Source organism: Plectrocnemia conspersa, unplaced genomic scaffold (assembly GCF_051122295.1).
Source record: "Plectrocnemia conspersa isolate PC_06_02 unplaced genomic scaffold, ASM5112229v1 ptg000010l, whole genome shotgun sequence".
Lineage (NCBI taxonomy): Eukaryota > Metazoa > Arthropoda > Insecta > Trichoptera > Polycentropodidae > Plectrocnemia > Plectrocnemia conspersa.
In genome coordinates, this window is record NW_028277174.1 from 7268259 (window position 1) to 7290995 (window position 22737).

Consider the following 22737-nt stretch of genomic DNA (forward strand, 5'->3'; position numbering starts at 1 on the left):
TTACAGGAATAAAATATTTTACCAAAAAATGCGTTCCGTACAAATTTATAATTTTACTAAAATAATATCTTTTCAATTAGCAATCGTCAATGGTACTAAATAATTTGCACTGTATTTGATTTACGATCTATACACAAGAGCCCCAATATTTATAATATAGGTATTAATTTAATTATGACCTAAGTCAAATCGTCACAACTCGAGGACCACCTCAAAACAAAATTCACAACAGAATTTATCGCCCTTGAGGCATCAAAAAGAATAATATCTGAACAGAACAGACCCACTATTTATTCTAAAAAAAAATTATTTAAAATTTATATCATGTCAAAAGTTCATTTTGATGTCTAAAAGCAGATATACGCAACTCGCAGCCCGTTTTACTATTTTTGAAATAGAAGAAAAAAATTATATACTTTTACACTAGTTTACTATTAATTTCTATTTGCTTCAAATGACAATAACATATTTTATATAATCGTCATTGCTGATGTAGAAAATTATATTTTTATTATATATACATAAATAAAAGTTAACATAAAACAAAAATTGGTGTCTTTTGAAGTAGCCTTCAAATTATAAAAATCAAAATCCATCTAACTTTTTATACATTAACATTTTTTATAATTTATATAAAGAAAATGCAGTTGCGGGCCGCGAGTTGTGCATTACTGGCATTATGTCTGTGAGAATATGATCTCAATAGAATAGGTGATTTAAATAAAACAATAATTATACATAACTAGCTGCGGTACCTCACGACAGTGAGTGACCGACAATATTTGGGACTGGGCGACTGGGATCAATATTTTCCCCAAATAGAAGATCTCATTAAGTTATTAAAAATATGTTTATATAGATTTTTTTTTATAATTATGGATCATAAATAAGTGTAGTAAAATATCAATATTATATTATATATTAATTGTTAAAACATTTTAAGGTATGGCAGTGGATCGTTGCTCAAGGCCAAGGTATGGAGCGATACGCTAGCGCTTTTGCGTCCCGGGGCGTTGACGGGGCCCTTCTGATCACGCTCACATCCAGGGATTTGAAGCTGCTCGGCGTCACCGGCGACGATAAGCAGCGCCTCAAGAGAAAGCTAAAAGAACTGAGGGCTCTGGCTGAGAAGGAAAGGCGACTCCAAGACAAGCACGACAAGATGCTACGGAAAGCCGAGAAGAAGAACAACACAAAAAAGAAGTAGTAGTGTTTAATCAGAAATTATTTATCGTTATTGAAAAAAAAATACTTGATTTCTCGTTGTGTGAAATCATTTTATTTTTCATTTTCCCAATGCACGGATACTGTTCCTTATCAATATTAGATGGCATCAATTCATTCGGCAATTTGGTAAAAAAATTTAAAATATTAGAGTTTCATTATTGTTCGTATTGTTGTACCTTAATCGTGCGCGGTGCCGAAAGCGGCAGTGTCCGCTTTGATTGTATACATTTTTGACGCGTGCTGTGAATATCGAATAGCTTAAGGATATTGATGATTTTGCGTTCGTTATTTTTTCATTTAACTGTCAACCTGTAAATTTTAGTAAGTGCATTCATACCTAATGTCTTGTAATTTTATAGACTTAACTTTCATTTTGCTGTAACGAATAGTTAGAATGTGTATTTAACCTATCGTGTTCGTTTGACTTATGTTGGTAATATTTCATGTCTCTCTAACCTTTGAAAAATTCAGATTTAAATATATTTTACTGAATTTCGCAAAATTACGGGATGGTAGGTGTGTAATATATACATATAATTAAATAACTGTAATTTTTTATAATTAAAGGATGTATTTATATCATAAAAAGAGAGTTCTTATGAGATTTATTGACGAATATGTACTTTGCATGTTAATGCTTCATTCCTTACGAATGTGACTGTAATCGGTGCACTGAGAGCGTAAATATGCATTTTTCCTTGTATTTATCGTACAAGATTCCGATATATTTTTTTATGCATTAGCATATATACGAGTTGGTTTTTTAAATCGGTTATTTTTGCTGTTTTTTCTGATAAGGAATATTTTTTATATAAATGAATTTTGTGTTGTTTCTCGCTTTATATAAACTCTAAGTGTAAATATATGAATAATAGTTAGCAAATTTTGTAAACGTCTTATGAACAAATTGCACAAATTTAATTTATTTCAATTTTTTTGTCCTCGTATTTGCAATATTCTCGATGTTTGCTCATATGTGTATATAGTGGACATATTTAAAAAAATTGAATCTCCATATTATTCAATGTTGTGTGTTCACATTTACGATTAGCGTTTATTTTCACGTATATAATGATCAGAAAAAAGATCACATGAAAATTCCACACAAAAAAATGTCCACGTAGAAAGATTAACAATGCTTGAAAAATAATTTAATTAATCCTTTCGCAGTCTAGTGTATAAAAGTAACTCTCATGCAGGCAGCTACCTCATATATTTTTTGAGTTTCGTTGAGTTTGATTATTTTATCTTAGATATTGTTCGTGTATTTATGCATTGTTTGTGAATTGAAATACATATGGATATTTTAAACGATATCTTATTGTTTCTTACTAACATCAATTTTTTTTATTGTCAAAATTTATATTATGAATTTGTCACAAACAAGACATAAATACGCAAAATCGTTTATGCTTTAATTTCTGTGAAAGAGTAAATTAAATTAAATTGAAATATTTTTAATTTTTTTATGTAGACATTTTTCTGTGGACTCTTTTCATCGTACCATAAATATATACATACATACATAATAATGTACCTAGGATATCGTAATATATACAATTAGGAACTGCGACAATTGAAGTATATACACCAATATAAATATTATATGATTAATAATTAATTAAAACTAACTCTTGTACAGAGACCGTAAGCATTATGTAATCATTAATGATAAAAATTGTATATGCATTTCAATATATTCGTCTTGCAACTCTTAAATTAATATTTAATTAATGAAAAAAAGGATGGATGATACGTGTGTTGATATGAAAATGTTTCAATATGAATTAATTATTATTGTGTAACAGAAAGGACAGCCCGATTATGATTTTTGAGGCCTAATGACAGCTATACGAATACTCGAATATTCTGCAGCTTTTCGGGCCTAACTTTACAATATGTGATTTTTTTCTTTAATTTGAAATAAGCTTTATAAACGCACTAAATAAGTGACGTGTATATTTTGTATATTTACAATTTATTTTCAAATTGTTAATTCTTCGTTAAATTTTGTAAATTGATTTTGTAATATGTGCTTAATTTATTTATTTATTACTGTTTTATCATAATTTTAATTTCAAAGCCATTAATATATTGTTGCAAATGTATTTCTTTGACCAGCAATTCCGTTGATTGGAATGGTTGCGTCAAAAAATTTAGCCTTATTATTTAATCTAAAATCAGTTTAATCGTGAATTTTTTAATTTATCTTCTTTGTTATCGTTTATCAATCAAGTATGATTTTGTACATACATGTGAGTGTAGGAACGGTATTGAATGGTGCAGTTTTGAATACTTAACAAAGATATTCGTTATATTTATTCGATCCTTAGTGAATTATATAGATAAAATATATAAACACCCATACATACTATGTATAATATATATATTTTACGTAAACGAGTTTTTAGTGATTTTTGTATTTTGCATTTAAGCATTTATTGATTATTTCAGTGAATGCTTATTGTTTAGAATAAATTGTTTGTAAAATGTATATTCCTCTAACATGTAATATATTATATGATAATAATAATTTATTCGAAAATAAATTATTGTGAAGTGAGACTACAAATACTTTTATTTTACGATTTACTTGATCATCATCATTGTCGCGGTGAAAGTAATGTTACAGTAAAGGATGAAGTTGATGACAATTCATTGACTGTGTTTTTAAACTCAGGTATTTGATAACATCAATAGTAAAACAATGATATGTATGAAGACCCCAAGGCAAGAACATTTTAACTGACATTTTTATCAAAACGAAAGTACTCTCCTGAATACTGTTCTGGTTTAAAAATATTTAATTTTACAAATGAAAAACAGCATTTTTACCTGAAACAAAACTCACTTTTTACATCTTGATGAAATACTGTGAACGCTGAGAATGGAACGAACCACTTTTGCCTAAATTTTCCGCATCAAATAAACAAAACAAATATGCATCAGGCATATGTTAAATTTTTTTTATTTTCAAACATTTGACTTTTGCTGCTTTAATATTTAAAAAAAGGATGGTCAGAGCACTTTCAGATCTTGTTGAATGGAGGTGAGAAGACTAATAGCGAGATGATAGTTTCGGCTCACACTTAAGAAACGATTGATGAACCAATATTTAAGAAAGTGCTGATAGCTGTAAAAAGGCTGAAGAATAATAAATCACCAGGAAGTGACATGACAGAAAGGTACTTTCGGAAATTTTTGTTTGATGCTGCCGGCACTATTTTATTTAGCACCCTGGGCGAAAAGTTAGTTGTCCCCCCCTAACATATTATTAAAACATGAGTTAAAATATGTTATTTCAGAAAATTTTCCAGCAATTTATCCACTTCAAACAAAAATTTTCGAAATGACTCATTTTTAGTGTCCTTTGATATTTTCAAAATCTGGTGACCTTATATATAGGCTTACCGTACGTCCTGGTATCACATATTGGTCCCGGCCATTGCCGAACGCTGGTGAGAACTAAAAACATTTTTAAGCAAAAATTTCTGACATAACTTTTACTTAGCTCATGCAGTATCCCTAAATGAACAAAAAAAAATCGAGGGGGTGACCTTTTTTTATCTTCCCTCGACATTTTTGTTTAAAACAAACGATAATGTCTGCGGTGACCCTTTTTTTTTAGCAGTTCCGGTTTAGAGCTTCATAATTATGGTACGCCTAATCATGTAGGATAAAGAAAGTGGAAACCACGGTGGTCAAAAAATCTTGCTTGGAAAGATTCTGAGTTTAAAAAAATGAATGATTTTAAAAACCTTTTGCAAATCATTGTATTACAAAACGAAGCACCAAATTCAGATAAGTTATATTGCTCTCAATCCCACTAGCTGCACCTTTGTGTTTCATTGGAGATTCTTATATATTACAAGTTTAATGTATACATTCAGATTCAAAATTCCTAAAGAGCTTATATCAAACTCCATTAGAGAAGTATGTGAAGCAATGAACAGCCTTGTAATATATAATATTTATTTATTTTCAATAAATTTAACGATATAGTACATATTTTTGAAATGCTAGTATTTTGATAATAATTTATGTTACGATGATAACAAGTCTTGATTGCTGTTTGAGGTGCATTAAATACAGTCAACAAAACCATAAGCAATTCATTAAATAACATTGTTTGGATAACAGTATATTGAAAGTTCTGCCTGTTTGGATCGGTTTTAGTCTTTGACTCGGTACTAGAGTTCCTACAAAATAAAGATGATGCTTTACGAGTAAGCTCGATTGGTTCCAAAAATAACATTGGTTATTTGGCAGACTTGCTTAGCTAATTTAATGAATAAAATCTAAGCCTTCAAGGAGATGAGATGAATTTAATAAAAACAAAAACATTTGTTTGTGGCAAATTTTTGTTCAGATTAATGGAATTTTTTTTTCTGAAAAAAAATTTCATTCTGAAATCTAAAGCCTGCACTACACTCTCTGGAAGTTGGCCAAGATTGGCCAAGGACGGAGAATATAGTGGGTTACTTCGGTCGAGTTCGGTTCTGTCCGCTCTAAAATCTCTCAGAAGTTGTCCGAGGTTACCGAGAACGGGAGGTAAAGTGGGGGTAATTCAGTCGACTTAGCCAGCTTCGAGCGCTTCCGAACATTGTCGGTATTTTTTCCGAGTCAAAGGGAGCGAAGTCGGAGCTGCATTTTCCAGCGCGAGCGGTGAGATACTTCCCCTTTCGCTCTCTCGCGTGTTAAGTGACGAGAGTGAGAGATAATGATATGGTGTTTTGCAAACTGAGATAGAACGATTAACTCAGTTCAATTTCATTATGCGCGTAGGCGTCCTATGGTTAACACGCATGTCGAGCGCTGCATCGTGGTCACGTGGTCAAATTATAATACCACATGCTTATTGGGGACTTCAACACAGTCTTACTGACATCTTTGAATATTTTAGGGCACCAAAAGGGATTAATTATATTTTTGATAGTATATTCTTCTAACAGATATCGTTATTATATTTTTTTCATATAAAATTAAATAATTAAAAAATAATTAGTGGTACTTGATTTTGTTAAAAAAAATCCTTATGTATTTTCCTAGATCGGTTTATATAAATGTCACTCCATAACGAATTCTTATTTAGAATCGATGGCGACAAATTCTAGGATAGTCACAGATGTAGTGTTCGTATTCTGAAGTATCATTTTTATGCCTTATGGCATTTTGCAAAAGCCGACAAAGATTTTGCGTAAATTGAATATTTACAACCGAAAAGTTTTCACTGATATTGTATTGGTGAGTGCCCACACAAACTTTTATAATTATCAGTAGCGTAATTTTAATAAAATGACAATTTAAAAATTGCGATTATTTGGCACACTTTTCGATCGGGCGCAAATATGCCAGCTGTACGTGACAGAAGCCGCCGTCCGGACGTCACTCACGGACGTCATTCACGGCCACCGTCCGGAGGGCATATGAAATTTGCGGCAGTGTGGTGGCTTACTCGAAGTCGTAGGTCTCGGCCGACTTCAGTTCGGACAACTTCCAGAGAGTGCAGTGCAGGCATAAGACGTAAAGAATTCAGCCAATTTCCAAATTTATTACCAGTAAAAAAACATGATGATTTGATTACATATTGTCAGCAATTGGAGGCTTTCCATACTGACTTCAATCAACGATTTGATGATATTTTTAAAATTAACATTTCGGGTTGGATTTTGGAACCTTTTAAAGTAAAATACAAACAGAAGAATCTCTAAAATTACATGAAGTATGTACTTATAAAAGTAGCAACAAAATAGGAATTGAAATTCAAATACGGCTATCAAAAGTTCCGGTTGGAAAGGTTTTCTTTAACCTGGATTTATAAAAGCATTTCTTTCATCATATTTAGTAGAATGTGGATTCAGCTGAATCACTACAATAAGAAATTGACTGCAAATTACAGCGAATCACGAATGCTGCTGACAAAAATAAGGCCGAATAATAAATTAGCATCAACACGCCAGGTTCATAGTTCTCGTTAGGATTATTTTTATTCTAATTATGTTTCATTATCTAAATTAAAAATGAATGTGTTTACAGTTGCTCTAAAATTATACTGTTACCTTACTCATTTTTGCCGTTGATCTGTTATATATCAGCTAGGCTGATTTGTCTTATTGTAGTCTTAGACAAATGATATTTAGGCACCTAAGGTACTATTTAGAAGCTGGAAAAAAATATTATTATCAATGGTTGGTGGTAATAGGTTATAATAAATAAAACAAATGTTATAAAATTATCTTGTATTTTCATGAGTGTATTTATAAAAAAATTGAGGAACTTCATAATACATATACCATCAATATGAAACACAACTCTTTGGTTTTTTCCCGCGTATATTAGTGCATGTGGGAGTTGCACATTTATTCATCTTTTGATAAAGATGATTATCTGATCAAATGCTATTTTTTGCTTATTATTTAATAAATACCTATTAAAATCAAAGAATATTATTATTTTTGTTTATATACTGTTAGACTGTGATACTCTTATTTACGGTATTAAAAATAAGCAAATTGCATCTTATTTATAATTATAGTAGCTTTATACAATATAGTAGTACTATATTTATTTTGTAATTGATTTATTTTTCCTTCAACTTTGAAGCATTTAGTAAATTATTTTTAAAATACATAAATGGTGACAGCACTTTGCATATTTGTCACATTTTAAAACCAAAGATTACAACAAATATTCACAAAAATATAGTTATTCCAAATGTAAAAAATAAAGTAATTCAAATAAACTAACTAAAAAAAAACAAATTTAAAGTAAAGATACAAACATTTACTTGTATGTTATAATAATTTATAAATATATGTATTAACTTAAAAAATCAAATATAACGTTTAAATAAATATATATTTTATATAGATAGAACACACTTTAAATATTTTACAATACAGTGGATACCGAGAAGGTTGTAAAAAATTACTAAAATTATTATTTTACTTTCAATAAATAAAATTTTACCCTAGTAATAACTAGTTTCCTCCATTCAGCAAAGGAAAATTAATATCACGAGATTTTTTATGTATATTAACGCTTTACCGACCGGCAGTTTCACTACCAGACTTACGCTAAATACCGGCACCTTTTCGCAAATCTTCGCGAATTTTACCTTTTTTATTTATATTTATTTATCTTTTGATACGGTCCGAATATTTCGTTGAATTTTTCTAAACATGTTAAAATTGTATCAATACATCAATTTAAGTCATTATTAGGTGGTTCTCAACATGTGGATCGCCGGAAATAAAAATTAATTATTACATTTCCTTATTATTAGATTTTTAAAATGATTATCTTGATTTTAAAATTATAAAAACGAATAACTTAGAAATTTAAATAAAAATATTTTATTTGAGTCAACCACCGGTTCTCAAACTTTTTCAAATTTGTAAAAACTTTTTTCAAGCACACTTTTTTTTCGTATTGTGATATTTTGTGCAAATGATTATCTACAAAAGTGAGAAATGACATTTTTACTAATATGAGTTTACTGATATATAATTCAATTGCAATAAAATATTCACTCACCATTGTAATTCGCTCCATCGTAATGCGAAATCTTCCAGGCACATATACAGATATTGTACATTGTCTTTCACGTGTAAATCACTTTTCACAATAACTATTTATATAATGCAAGTTTAAAGTGCACTCACCATTATAAATTTCTCCACTCTAATACGGAATTTTTCAGGTACACAATTTATTATTATTCAATGTCTTTCACTTGTAATTCACTTTTCACAATATTTAATTCTAAAATAATACCAATACGAATTATCAAAAAAATAAAATTCAAAATTCACAAACGTTATTTTTATTATTTACCTAGTAATGTTTCTTCAAATGATACGAGGAGAAACATTCACCAACATGTAAAGCTACTTTACATTCTTTGCACATGTAAAGAGAATCTTTTCTTATTTTATGTGCGATACAAACTATGCATCTTCTTCTTTTACGCTCATCAGTAGATAATATCCAGACCAATTGATGTTGTTTTAAACTTCCTGAAAGCGTTTGAAATGAGGGAGCAGTGGCGAATGTGGATGTCGGTTGTGAATTTTCAGACATTTCTGAAATTGTTGGTGTTTCTGTTTCTGATGTTTTTTCCTCTATCTAATATTTTGCTATTTTCATTAAATAATCATAAAACTTTATATTGCTGTTTGAATTTACACTTCTATACACTGTAAATGCATTGAATAATGCACAATTAAATAAATACATGGCCACATTTTTCGTCCATTTTTTAGTTTTACGGTATATTGGATAGTACGAAAGGTATTGATCAGCCCGATCTACTCTCTTCATATATTTATTGTAATCAATTATACAAATTGGTTTTTTATACGCAGCCCAGTTCTTCTGTCAGTTTTTTCAGTGTTTACAATATTTGTATTATGGATTGTTGATATCATTCGGATATCTCTTCTTTTTACTGTTTTCCACAATTGTAATAAAATTTCCCCGTTTCGCTTATATTTACTTTCAAATATTCGTAATTTTGCCTTTTTTAGAATATCCGGTAAGCCCCGATTTTTTCGTATAGTGCCACATATTCTTATTTTTTTCTTGTATAATATTTTTGCCATCTCAACACTATTATAAAAGTTACCCATATATAAATGGTGCCATTTGTTAGTACTAGTTGAGGTTAAATCTAAAACGGAATCTTTTAAACAAGTCCCGGGTCCTGAATAAATTTTCATATGTAAATTTTAAATTTTGATATGTATCCCGACCTAGATTCACAAAGCATTCTAATTAAAATTTCGTACTTGGTTAGTTTACTCGGATTATATACGCGAAAGTTTAATCGCCCTCGCCATGGAATCATCCCTTCATCTAAAGATAAATTTTGATTAGGTTTATACAAATTTTCAAATCTTTCAGAAAAATACTCTATAATTTTTTTAACTTTAAATAGTCGTCAAGAGTTCAAAGGTACATTTTCGTTATTTGAAAAATGTATGAAACATAGTATTTGGTAAAATCTATTGCGGGTCATTGTTTTTGAAAAATTGGTGTTTCTATAAGCGGATTAGTTGTCCAATATGTATTAGAGCCCTTTTTCACAAGGCCCATAATCAAAACTAACGCGAACCACTTTTTTAACTCTTGAACGGTGACATCTATCCATTTTTTAGTTTTAACTTCTTGTTTGTACTTATTCCAAGTTTGAGCACGGTATCTATTTGTTTCTTCTGCAATAATGCGGAACAGGTCATCACCGATAATTTTTTCGGCGATTTCTTCAGGGGGCGAGATATCAACATCAAAAGTTGCTCCCGACAATCCTTCAAATGGCTGATTATGTCTAGGTGTATCAGTTTCACACCAATCTAATGGAATATCATCATCCTCAGGATCTTCTCCATCGCTAATAGGCATCATTACTCGAGGACGATTTCTTTCATGAACAATCGAACTTGTATCACTATCACTAAAGTTTTCGATATCACTGGGAATATTTGAATCATTGTCCGCGTAATTTTCCTCTACAAAACTATCTTCTGCTATTTATTTATTTGGGTTATAATTATATTTAAATAAAAACTATATTTTTAACACTTTGTTATATAAAATACACTGTATTTATATTTTTATAGACACTATATTTTATAAAGAGGCGTAAGCGTAATATTTTTAAAGAATCACTGCAGCACAAAGTTCCTTTTATTTATTTTATTTTTTTATTATTTTTAGAATATTCACTCGAGCACACGAAAACAAGATGCGATTTACACGACAGCGTTAGCTAAACTGAATTATTATTCATATTTTTTTAAGTGCTTCATATAATTTCTTATCTCATAAGAAATTCCCAATTTCAAAAAAAGAGTCACTTCTGAGAATCACTTCCAGTAAATCGGTGCTATCTCGTGATAGATAAAATTCAATCAATAAAATTAACGGTCGAAATTTCCAAATTACAGGACAGAAAAAATACGATATAATCTCACTAATCTGTCAATTTAGAAATTCGGGAAGCCGGTACTATCTAATAGTTTTACTCACAAAAAATGTTAGTGTACTTAAAAAAATGCAAAGTAGAAAGAATTCACAAAATATATTTGATATAAATATATATTTTTTAAATGGATTTTCGAATTTGTATAGATAAACAGTACCTGATTATATTTTAAGACACAAGTGAAGAAATACAAAGGCAGCTCAATTATGTTTGAACTATATCTTTATTATATATGATTTTGTTGTTAATTTTTACTGATAACACTGGAAGATATTTTGCATACTTGCAAAGCAAAAATACCGTCGAGAATATTTGGGAGCATTTGAAGAAGAGATTGATAAAATCGTAATAACCACTAAAAGAGAGCTAATCGAGAAGGTGATTCGTGAATAGAATTATACTTTGAACCTTCAAAAATTAAACAACGTTTATAAAGTAGGCTGAGGTAAATTCAGGCACTTATTTAATCTAAAGAAGGACATACAAAATATTTGAAATATAGTCCCGAATTGCATAGTGAAAAATATTTTTATTTTTGTTTTAAATTAAAAAAATAGAATTTATGACTTCTTACAACTAAATTAGTTCTTTTTCAATAACTAATGCTATAAAAAATAATAAAATTGCAAAAAAACAAATTTCTGCTTTAAAAATTATAATATATAGACAAATTAAGGAAAAAATGTAAAATTCTGATTGTGTCTAATAATAAGGCCAGGCACAGTAATTAAATATTTTTTTTTCAATATCAAATGAAACTTCATAATATTTAATTTTTTTCAAAAAAAAATTTAAAAAAATCTCTAAGCATCTATTTTTAATTTGATAACGAAATCATAGCTACCGCTCACTCCATATGGCGTGCGCGGTATTTAACGTTCGGCAGGCTCGCACTCCATATGGCGTGAGCGGTTGGCAAAGTGTTAAAATGCTTTAAAAAGCATTCTTTATGTTAGAACGTTTTTCCACATTCCTTGTACCTAAAGATCCTAGAATCAATTTAGTCATTCTAGGATTTACATGTCGAATATTCACATGTCGAACAAGGTCACATTTGCGCTTAAATAATTTTTCACAAACGTCACATTTATAGTCCCAAGAATCACTATGAACTTTCATATGCCATAAAACGTAACGTTTACTCTTGAATGATTTTTGACATATCTTGCATTTAAAGTCCTTAGAATCATTATGAATATCCATGTGCGTTGAGAGTTTGCTCTTACTGTTGAATACTTTTCCACATTTGTCGCATTCATAATGATAAGAAGTGATATGAGTATTCAAATGCTTCAATATGTATTCTCTACGTTTAAATGATTTCTCGCATATTTCACATTTAAAGTCCCTAGAAACACTATGAACTACCATATGTTGCGACATCCTACTTTTACTCTTGAATGCCTTTTTACATACGTCACATTTATAGTCGAAAGAATTACTATGAATTTTCGTATGCTCTGAAAAATTACGTCTATGTTTGAATGCTTTTCCACATTTGTCGCATTCATAATTTAAAGAATCAATATGAGTAATCATATGCCTCGACAAGTATTCTTTACATTTGAATGATTTTGCACACATTTTACATTTATAGTCACTAGAATTACTATGAATTTTCATATGCTCTGCAAGATTGCGTTTTTGCTTGAATTTTTTTTCACATTTGTCACAATTAAAGTCCCATGTATTACTATGGATTTTCATATGCTCTGAAAGAGTATATTTGTGTTTGTATACTTTTTCACATTTTTCACATTTGTAGTTGCAAGAATTTCCATGATCTCTTTTAGAATTCTGAACATTGCCAAAATGCTCATAGTTTTCATCCTTATCTTTGTTCTAAAAATTTTAATTTATTTAGTATGTGAAAATTATTAATTATACAAAAATAATTAATTACGTGTGTTTCCATAAGTTTGTGAGAAAACATTTCGATAGTATTTTCTTTGAGTATATCTTTAACATCGTGTGTTTCTAAAAAGATAGATTAATATATTAAAATATAATATACTTGTAATATATATATATATATATAACGTGTTAATTCCATACCAGTTTCGAACCCATCGTCTACTTTATGTAAATCATAATCTTCAATGTCAGTTTTCTCATACTGAAAAGTAATATTTAATTATTCAATGTTTTTAATTTTTATATATGTATGTATTGCGATTTTGTTTACCTTAACTGTGTTAACAAACCCAAATACTTCTTCATTGCCTTCAATGTCTGGTACTAAAAAAAATAAGGTTAATAATACCTACTATTAAAAGTTCTGAGTTGAACGATTATTTTAAGATTGACATCTTTATCGAAGATAATTTATAATACAGGGGTTCTTACATAATTTCCCAGAAGAAAGCAACAATCGAACAAAGGTGTTTGACAATCAAAGACACAAAATAAATAGTCTTTACAGAACACCCAAGAATTTGAAAATCGTACTAATTGAACAATAGCACATTCAAGATGAATATATTTATTAGAAAGTATTAAAAATATTATACAATAAAATAGTTGAAGTGAACGATAGTGGTCCAATGAAATAATGATGTTAAAAGCTGCCTATTGACTGTGATTTCTTAATCGAGTATAGCTCATAAATAATACATATGATCCAGTTCTAAAAATTAGTAATTACTAATTTTCAATGTGTTTTCCTTACTGTGGTAGTAACATTATGGAAAAATATATTTTCAATCAATTCTACCACATTGCAAGAATTAAAATATGTCATCTTTAGATGTTTCTGGGAAGAGACCTAGTTAATAATTACTAATAAACATATATTGAAAACAATTTATTTCGAAATTGGTATAGATGCACTTGGATTTTATTTAGTTGATTGTATATAATAATGTTTATTATAGAGTTCAAATATCATAATAAAATATTAGAGGCATATTAATCCTTTCAACGCCACCCGCATCATATGATGCGCAAGTAAATCGACTCTCTAACGCCATGCACATTGCAAACTGATAAGCCAGTAATTTGTGAGTTGGTTGTTCGCGAGTAGATCGAAGGTCGCATTGCAATCGTGCAGGTGGATAAGACTGTGCAGTTAACAAGGGTTCGACTGTGAAGCGACTCCCGCCCAACGCTCATATGATATGTTTTTAAGTCAGATCGCAGTCGCATTGCACTGGTGAACGAATGGCTTTAAATATATATTTCGTAAACCTCGTAATCATATGGTACTAGCAGTAAAAAAATAATCTGTCGATGATGAATGGATAACACTTTGTGCATCCATATATAATTCTATTGATCATCGAAAGCATTTGTAATTAATGCACTGATAAATAGATACCTACTTAAGGAAGTATTAAAATGTGTTATGTTATAACAGCATATATGTTTTTTGTATAATTATAATGTTCTTTTTTAATTTGAAGAATTCAACAATTGATAAACTCTGTATAACAAAATCTAAGAATATAAAAAAAGATGGTTAATTTATACCTGCTTCAAACGTGTCGTCCAATTTATGTGTATCAAAATCTTTAATGTCTTCATTCTCACACTAGAAAAAATGTTTAATATATTATTATAAATATTTTTAATGCGTTATTAATAGTAACTTTTACCTTAACTTTACTTTCAGTTATGTTATTAGTATTCTCAATTGTTTCATTATTTATTTCGTCTACCGGTTCTAGAAAGACATAACATTTCATAAGATGTTGTCAAAATACAATTACCGGAGCAGAGTAAGAAGAATGAGATATTTCACATCCCGAAGCAGAAATCCTTTTTATTTCAATGCTATAGAAGCAGCGTTTTAGCTTTATTCAGGAACACCAAGAACACAAGTCTTTTCATCGTGTTTATTGTATTTTTTCTAAATACCCTTTAGACCCAAAAAATTCACCTTAAGAGCAATAAAAATATCATAAAATAACAAATGTAAAAATAATTGGTATTCTATTTTTTTTATTTAAAACAATCCATGTGCGTTATATTATAGTACTAACTAACTTATAAACCTATCATATCCTTTTGAATGCTATATTTAATTATTTTGTGATACAACTTGAATCCATTGAAAGATGATAAATGCGGTTTCTAATAGATGGTATAGGTGTCGAAATGGTATCGAAATCTAGATAAACGACTGGACTTCAATTTTGGAAGCTGGAATGTGCAATATTACAACCAGGAAAAATGCAAACAATAGCGGAAGAAATACTAAAACTCAAGATATATCTAAAAACCCTACAAGAAATTAGGTGGAAAGGCCAAAACTGAAGAAGAAGAAGAATATGTATATATTATAAATTATACATATAATCATATATAGTTAAATGTAACATCGTATATTGCTATCAAGTTTTATTATTTATTATTTTTATATATAAAGAAATATGACAACCTTCAACAACAAACAATTGCAAACCATTGATGAAAAACAAACGGTTTGATTATTAGGGTTATTTTTGTGTACGATATATATGATTTTGTATGCATCTAAGAAATGTTGTCGATTTGTAAATTTTTATAACAGGATGTAGGTCAGACGACGAAAAAATGCGTTGCAGATTTATATATTAAAATTGTCTCAGTGTGGAAGCATGACCCTGCTTGTCATTCGCTTGTATAGTGTCGCGCGCGTGCATGTGTGTGTAGCCAACACGCTGGCCGGCCAATTGATTTAAGTGTATAAGTTTTATTTACTTCATATTACCAACAATACGATGAAAAATGTTTGTTTATTGATATAATTAGAATATTTAAATCATATTAATCATACATATATAATTTTAAAATATAAAAATTGAGTATTTTGGCTGTAATGATGTGTTAAACAGAGTAAGTAGCCAAAAAATTATATCGCTAAAATCGCATGGCGTACAGCGAGTAATTAAGAAATTACCGGTCGGCGGTTAAAGGGTTAAAGTTCATTTTCTCGAAACAAGAATTGTTCAAGCTGAAAATTTACCATTTTTAATATCAGCAAATGGAAAAAGTGACATGGTCTCGTAGACAAGCCGTCACAACTAAAGACGCCAGGAGGGATGCTTTTGGCCTTAGCAATATATTTATTAACCTACGACACCTGTCAAACAACTTGTTATAGATTTATTAAAAAGGAAAAATTATATTTAGACATTGAAGTAATAATCAATTTTAGTGTACCATTAAAAGGCATGTTATTTATAAAAAATATCACATTTCACTAAACTAACGATTGCTAAAAACATTTAAGAAATAAAGGGTAAATAAATAATAAACGTTTTATTGAAATATATTGGTAAATATGTTTGTAAGTAAAAAATAAATAAAAATCTAATATGTTCAAATAATTTATTATTTTAATTCTATTTATATTTACTTTAATTATATATGCAGTGTGAGTTATTTTTATAAATTGTAATTTTCATCGGGGTGTATATTTTGCTCATACGCCATTTTACTTGGGGTTTGCTCTACAACGGAGTTAATCACGATGCTTAACTTTAAAAGATGGGAGGGCTCGTTTATCACTGTTCATATTCTGACGTTAATGTTCCAATTAAATTTCACGATTAAAATCCCAAGAAATTATGAATTTTATTGTTTACATTTCTGTTTAAATAATTTTCCACAATTCCCATATTCAATTTTTGCAATCACTGGGAATGGCCATGTGCTTTAATGTCTTAATTTTTTATGCTTTTTTAAACATGGTAGACTTGTTGATGTGTATCGGAATACGCGGACTAGTTAGTTCTGAAGTCTGAATCCAAAACACGTGTCTTGTATATAAGTTTTAATGAGTTAAGCGTGTGCCGACCGTTTCGTAATGACGATCGGAGCCGACTGGTTTGTCAAATATTGACATTTCCGCATATAATAGGTGAAACGGACCTCAACATATTTAGTATAAGTATCAAACCTGATAGATATTTAAAATCTCATAAGTACCCTAGAGAATTTCAAATTTTATCGTGTCTAGGAAATCGAAATTATAATTCGGAACGATCATCACAGTTTATGTTTTCCTAATCTCGCGGACAGGGGCGTCATTTTGAAGGGGGGAGAGGGACGAATAGGGGAGTTTGAGTTTGTCCCCCCTTGAATCTAGCCAGAAAAATGCATGGCATTTAATGAAATACTACGAAATAATAAAAAAAACGAACACTGACTGGCCAACTTTTACCCTTACCCTACAAAAATCTGAAATGACGTCCTTGATTCTTAACTATAAATTCTCTAGTTATCCTTCAGAGAAAATCTAAAAAAAATAGTCCCGAATCTATCACGAAAATATTTTTATAATATGTCATTGCAGTAAAGTCATATTGGAATACGTTTTCACCGATAGATAGATATTTTTACCAGTGAAAATATAATTTATTTGGCAGGTGATTGTAAAATTATATGATTACAACAAGCTATATTTTCACTAGTGAAATCCAAATACACCTTCGCGTTTGGTGTTCAAACCCAAACCTAAGCTACACAAGCTAACCAAACCCAACTTGCCTTAATGAAAATTCTAAAACTGTTATTGTTTTACAATTTTCATTAGGGCAAGTCCAAAATACAAATAAAGTCAACTCATAAGCGAAAAAAGAAGTACAAATATACGTCGCATCTCGAATTTCACTACTTAGTTTGTCCTCACTTGAATAAAACGCTATGTTTTAAAAATATGGTAGCTAACCTTGTCGATATTATTACGGACTTCTGATAATAAATTATCGAGCATTCCCACTGCAACGGCGCCTACACAATTTTATTGCTTTTGACGTGGATTCTAAACAGGGACTCGTTGAATTTGGCCAGAAAAATGTATGTCATTTAAAGAAATACTATGAATCTTAATGAAAGCGAAATATTAAAATACGACCACTGCCTGGTCAACTTTTGCCCCCTTGAAATTACTATTATTAAAATTAAACTGAGCGAGGTTGTGCATAATAGAGACATTTATGAATTGTTTGCTGTAGTAATAATAAATTATGATGTCACTGATTTCAGTCTAGTGTCTCACTATTTCATAGTAGTTATTTATTGTATTGTAACGCATTGACCTGTTATGTTGTAACGGAAAGCTTAGATTAAATCAATAAACATTTGTAGTTTTATGATCTCTTTTAATATGTAAAATATTATTTTTTTGGTTTCTAAAAATATGTTTATACAAGCCGCTGAAAAGTCAAATGGCTGCCAAATTTACTGTCATTAAAGTGCTGGAGTTAAATTCGCGATTTACACAGAACACTTGAATAAACATGAATTTAGAACTGAAATATATTTTTATTTAAGAAACTCGATTTACAACATATTAAAAAAAATCATTATCATTAATGCAATAAATCATACACTAGCGATAATTTCTATTACATATATTAAACAGTAAACTCAATTCTGCTTTGCCACTGGTTATTTACATTCAGTTTCGAAACATTTGTTATAAAAAAAACATATTTTTTCCATATATAATAAATTTATTCACCCGAATTAATATGAATTTTTATATGGCGTTTAAGGTTTCTATTGTATCTAAATATTTTTCCACATTTGTCGCATTCATAATAACTTAAATCAATATGAATTTTTTTATGTCTTGCTAGGTAATCTTTACATTTGAATAGTTTTCCACATATGTCACATTTATAGTCCAAAGAATTTATATGAATTTTCATATGCTCTAAAAGACTACGTTTATGTAAAAGTACTTTTCCACATTTTTCACATTTACTGTCCACAGAATTACTATGATTTTTCATATGACTTGATAGGTAAACTTTACATTTGAATAGTTTTCCACATATGTCACATTCATAGTCCAAAGAATTTATATGTATTTTCATATGCTCTGAAAAACTGCGTTTATTTTTAAGTACTTTTTCACATTTTTCACATTTAAAGTCTGAAGTATCATTATGAATTTGCATATGACTCGATAGGTAATCTTTACGATTGAATAATTTTGCACATATGTCACATTTATAGTACCAAAGATCACTATGACTTTTCATATGTAAGTTAAGGGTTTTTATATTCTTGAATGCTTTTGAACATATGTCACATTTATAATAACAAGGATCAATATGAACATGCATATGCTTTGATAGGTAATCTTTACACTTAAATGATTTTTTACATACGTCACATTTATAATCTAAAGAATTATAATGAATTTTCATATGCTTCGAAAGAACATCTTTATGTTTAAATGTATTTCCACATATGTCACATTTAAAGTTCCAAGAACTAATATGTATTTTCCTATGCTTTATAAGGTACTCTTTACATTTAAATGATTTTACACATTGGTTGCATTTATAGTCACCGGAATTGCTATGAATTTTGATATGTCGTTTAAGAATTTTTATATTCGCGAATGTTTTAGCACATTTGTTACATTTATAATAACAAGAATCAACATTATTATGCATATTCGTCGATAGATAATCCTTGTTATGAGTTTTCATATGATCATTAAGAGTGCGTTTACGTTTGAATAACTTTCCACAATCGTCACATTTAAAATCTCTGACATTGCTATGAATAACTGAATGCTTTGAAAGGTAATATTCATTTTTAAATTCTTTTTCACATTCTACACATTTGTAGACCCTAGAATTATCAAGACCTCTTTTAATACTCTGAACATTGTAAAAACAAAAGTGGTTTTCTTCTTCTTTTGGGTTCTAAAAATTAAAGTTAAATTATTTTAATTCTGTGAAAATATCCGACTATAAATAAAAATTGTATACTTGTGTAACGTTTGAAATCTTTTCCATTGTAATTTCTTTGACTATATCTTTAACGTCGTGAATTTCTGGAAAAAAATAATGTGAGATTAAAATATCATAATATAAAATATCATAAGTGTTTAATTCATACCTGCTTCAAACATATCATCTACTTTATGTATATCATTATCTTCAACGTTGGCATTCTCATTCTTGAAAAAGAGATGTTTAAATTACCTAATGTTTTAATTTATATAGATGTATTAGTAACAATGTTGTTTACCTTAACTGTATATATAACTGTGTTCTTATACCTAATTTGTTCATCATTGCTTTCAACACCCGGTTCTAGACATTTTAAAAGATATTCCAAATCAGACGTTTTCGTGAAAATGGACTATAATTTTAGAAATACATAATCTAGGAAGGTGAATAGAGGGGGGGGGGGGGGAAGCAGTGGGAATAAAAAAACAAATTAAAAAAAATAACTAATAGTAAAAAATATGAATATTCAGCCACATAGTGTGAAAAAATTTGCTTCTCAGTATCAAACTGTCATTTTACTTTAAAAATACACAGATGCATAATGCGATATTTTTAGTCATGCTATTCAACATTTTGGGATGTATTTACAAAAACTAGTAAAATTAAATTTCAATGCGCAACACAGAATTTTCAAATATTATCATCGCTAACTACTTAAGAAAGCATGAGTATTTATTTAGTCAATAAGTACAAATTTTTGTACGAAGTAACTATTTAATAAAAGTATTTTTACTGTCGACATGTTAAATATCAATATTTTAAATAAAATACAGATAGAATTTTAAAAATACCTAATGTCCATAGCAGATATGAAAGAGCGGCGTTTAAAAAATGTTATTTTTTCTACATATTTATTTAATAAAAATATTAATAAAGCAAAATTTTATGGCAGAAAGTTTTAGAAAACAAATTAAAGCTAAAGGTAAATAAGTTAAATGCAAAGTTATATTCCAACAATTCTGTTCTAAATTATCAAAAATTGTCTTAAAATATTTTTTTAATCCTTTAACACAGCTGATCATTTCAGTTATATTATATTTTTTATAACAATGAAGTGATTCTACTTTATGATACATGATTTAAAATATTAGATTGAAGTTGAAGTATTAATTTCGTACCATTTTTAATGAATAGCGGTAGTGACATTGTCGTTGCATTGGCCAGCTGTCAACAATTTGCACAACACTAGCGCTGTCAATATAATAATAGTGCTGCCAGGACAGAAAAATCTTGGATATCAAATGATGTTCGGAAGCACGTTCAGATATATTTATACAAATATGAAGCATGTATAATATTAAAGGGAAACTCATCTTGCCGTTTTATTTATTTTGTAAAATTACTCCCTTATCTCGAATATGCATACATACACGAGCGTACAATTCAAAAAATGAATTAAGATACAATACATAAATATATTAAGGTGAAAATATCAAACGAGGACACTAAAAATCACCACGAATATTTTTGCTCTAGAAGGACAAAAGAAGGATAAAGGGGAATAAAATGAAGACTAAGAAGGACAATATTTTTGAGGTCGACGTTTGGTTACTTAATATATAGCCGTTTTACACGTTTCGAGAATAACGGCGTTTATTAAAACTGGAGATATCAAAGTTTAATCCATTAGTCATATATCTAATGGTTAAAATCAATCATTTTTACCAGCAAGCTACTCTGCATAATAGTATATTTTTTGCTCAAAATCGGTTAAGTCATATGAAGTAATTTATTATATATCTCTTTAGTCATGCGGAAATTATTTTTATAATCATCAATTCCCTTAGCACTCATTTCACAAATTACAAAATGGCGTGAAAATATATCAGCTGCAGGCAAAGTGTTAAGACTGAATATGTATCACGATTTTTCAACTGCAGAGGGTTTTAAATATTATTTTAAGATCTTGAGAACGACAATATGTTTGTCATCAATAATGAACATAAATCAGGTAAATGACCACTATGGCTTTAAACAACGAAAAAAGATCTCTATACGACATTAAGATATGGCGCGAACCATGGATTTATAAATCGTACAGAGCATCAGCATTACATAATAACAGAAAAAAATTAAAACCCATTATTAATCACCCTTTAACTTAGTACAAAAGCTCAAATCTTGTAAGTATCGAGACACGCAAAGACAATACTTTTAACCTCGCATTGGACGTTATTGTTGTGCAGACCCCACGGTTGACGATCGCCATAATCTGGAGCTACTACCCCTCTGATGGATGTCAACTTTTAGGTAATGTTTTCGATTTGCCGAAGCTTCCTCGGATGATATATATAAAATATTCACACCAGGGCAGACGATTCACATAACTAAGGTGTCCAGGATATATTGCTACGGTAGCTAAAAGAAAAAAAAGGTCATCACGGAAATTTTTGTTCAAAATCTTGGTAATTTTTGTTCGAGAAGGATAGGGGAGGAGAGACTGCTACGAAGCTAAAAAATATCATTTCTTAATTTTTTGTTCAAAGGCCATCTCCAAATTTTTTTGAGGAAGTGAAATTGCTACAGGAGCGTAAAAAGGGTTTCGGAAATATTTGAGGAGGTCACCTTAACATAACGAGGCCACCACCCACTGGAGTTAATCACTGAAGATCTATGACTGGCTGACGCAACACCCGACTACCTCTAAACGAACGTTTGTCATTTGACACACCAGCAAAACTATCTGACTTCCTGATCAGTCATTTCAATTCTACAACTAAAAATCGATATTTACATTTCTCTATATATGTAAGGTGGCCAGACGTCCTCTTTTAGTATAAAATAAAG

General features: G+C 29.5%; 2 protein-coding genes across 20 annotated transcripts in view; one reads left to right on the plus strand and one right to left on the minus strand.

The window, feature by feature from the left end:
* Positions 1-3792, plus strand: part of Spn (protein phosphatase 1 regulatory subunit spinophilin) — a 79298-nt gene extending 75506 nt beyond the window's left edge. For all 13 annotated transcript variants that reach the window (XR_015811124.1, XR_015811125.1, XM_088195534.1 and 10 more), the window contains one exon: positions 944-3792. Coding sequence is in view for 11 of the 13 variants with exons in the window: in XM_088195534.1 (XP_088051660.1) it covers positions 944-1207 (264 nt within the window). In the remaining 2 variants the exon portion in view is untranslated. The remainder of the gene's footprint in view (positions 1-943) is intronic.
* Positions 3793-10911: 7119 nt separating this feature from the next.
* Positions 10912-21148, minus strand: LOC148230514 (uncharacterized). 7 transcript variants are annotated; one of them, XM_088195559.1, is made up of 8 exons: positions 21069-21125; positions 20220-20253; positions 14806-14873; positions 14681-14741; positions 13398-13450; positions 13268-13328; positions 13116-13189; positions 12024-13054 (listed from the first exon to the last, which is right to left on the minus strand). In XM_088195559.1, exons 1-8 carry the CDS (start codon positions 21105-21107, stop codon positions 12146-12148), a joined length of 1299 nt encoding a protein of 432 aa, XP_088051685.1. In that variant the 5' UTR covers positions 21108-21125; the 3' UTR covers positions 12024-12145. The 7 variants fall into 7 exon arrangements, with proteins under 7 accessions (XP_088051687.1, XP_088051685.1, XP_088051688.1 ...); XM_088195561.1 differs by lacking the exons at positions 20220-20253; positions 21069-21125 and adding an exon at positions 16158-16290 and having other exon boundaries at positions 10912-13054; XM_088195562.1 differs by lacking the exons at positions 20220-20253; positions 21069-21125 and adding an exon at positions 16158-16255 and having other exon boundaries at positions 12026-13054; positions 14806-15089.
* Between the last annotated feature and the right edge of the window lie 1589 nt (positions 21149-22737).

What these genes read in the sequence shown, in the direction of transcription:
- LOC148230514 (XM_088195557.1), bottom strand. Translation starts at nt 21,107, where the DNA reads ATGCAACGACAATGTCACTACCGCTATTCATTAAAAATG. An exon ending in CAGTTATATATACAGTTAAG is followed by an intron (nt 20,118 to 20,188) that starts GTAAACAACATT and finishes CTCTTTTTCAAG; the next exon opens with AATGAGAATGCCAACGTTGA. An exon ending in AGATTTCAAACGTTACACAA is followed by an intron (nt 19,861 to 19,926) that starts GTATACAATTTT and finishes TTTAATTTTTAG; the next exon opens with AACCCAAAAGAAGAAGAAAA.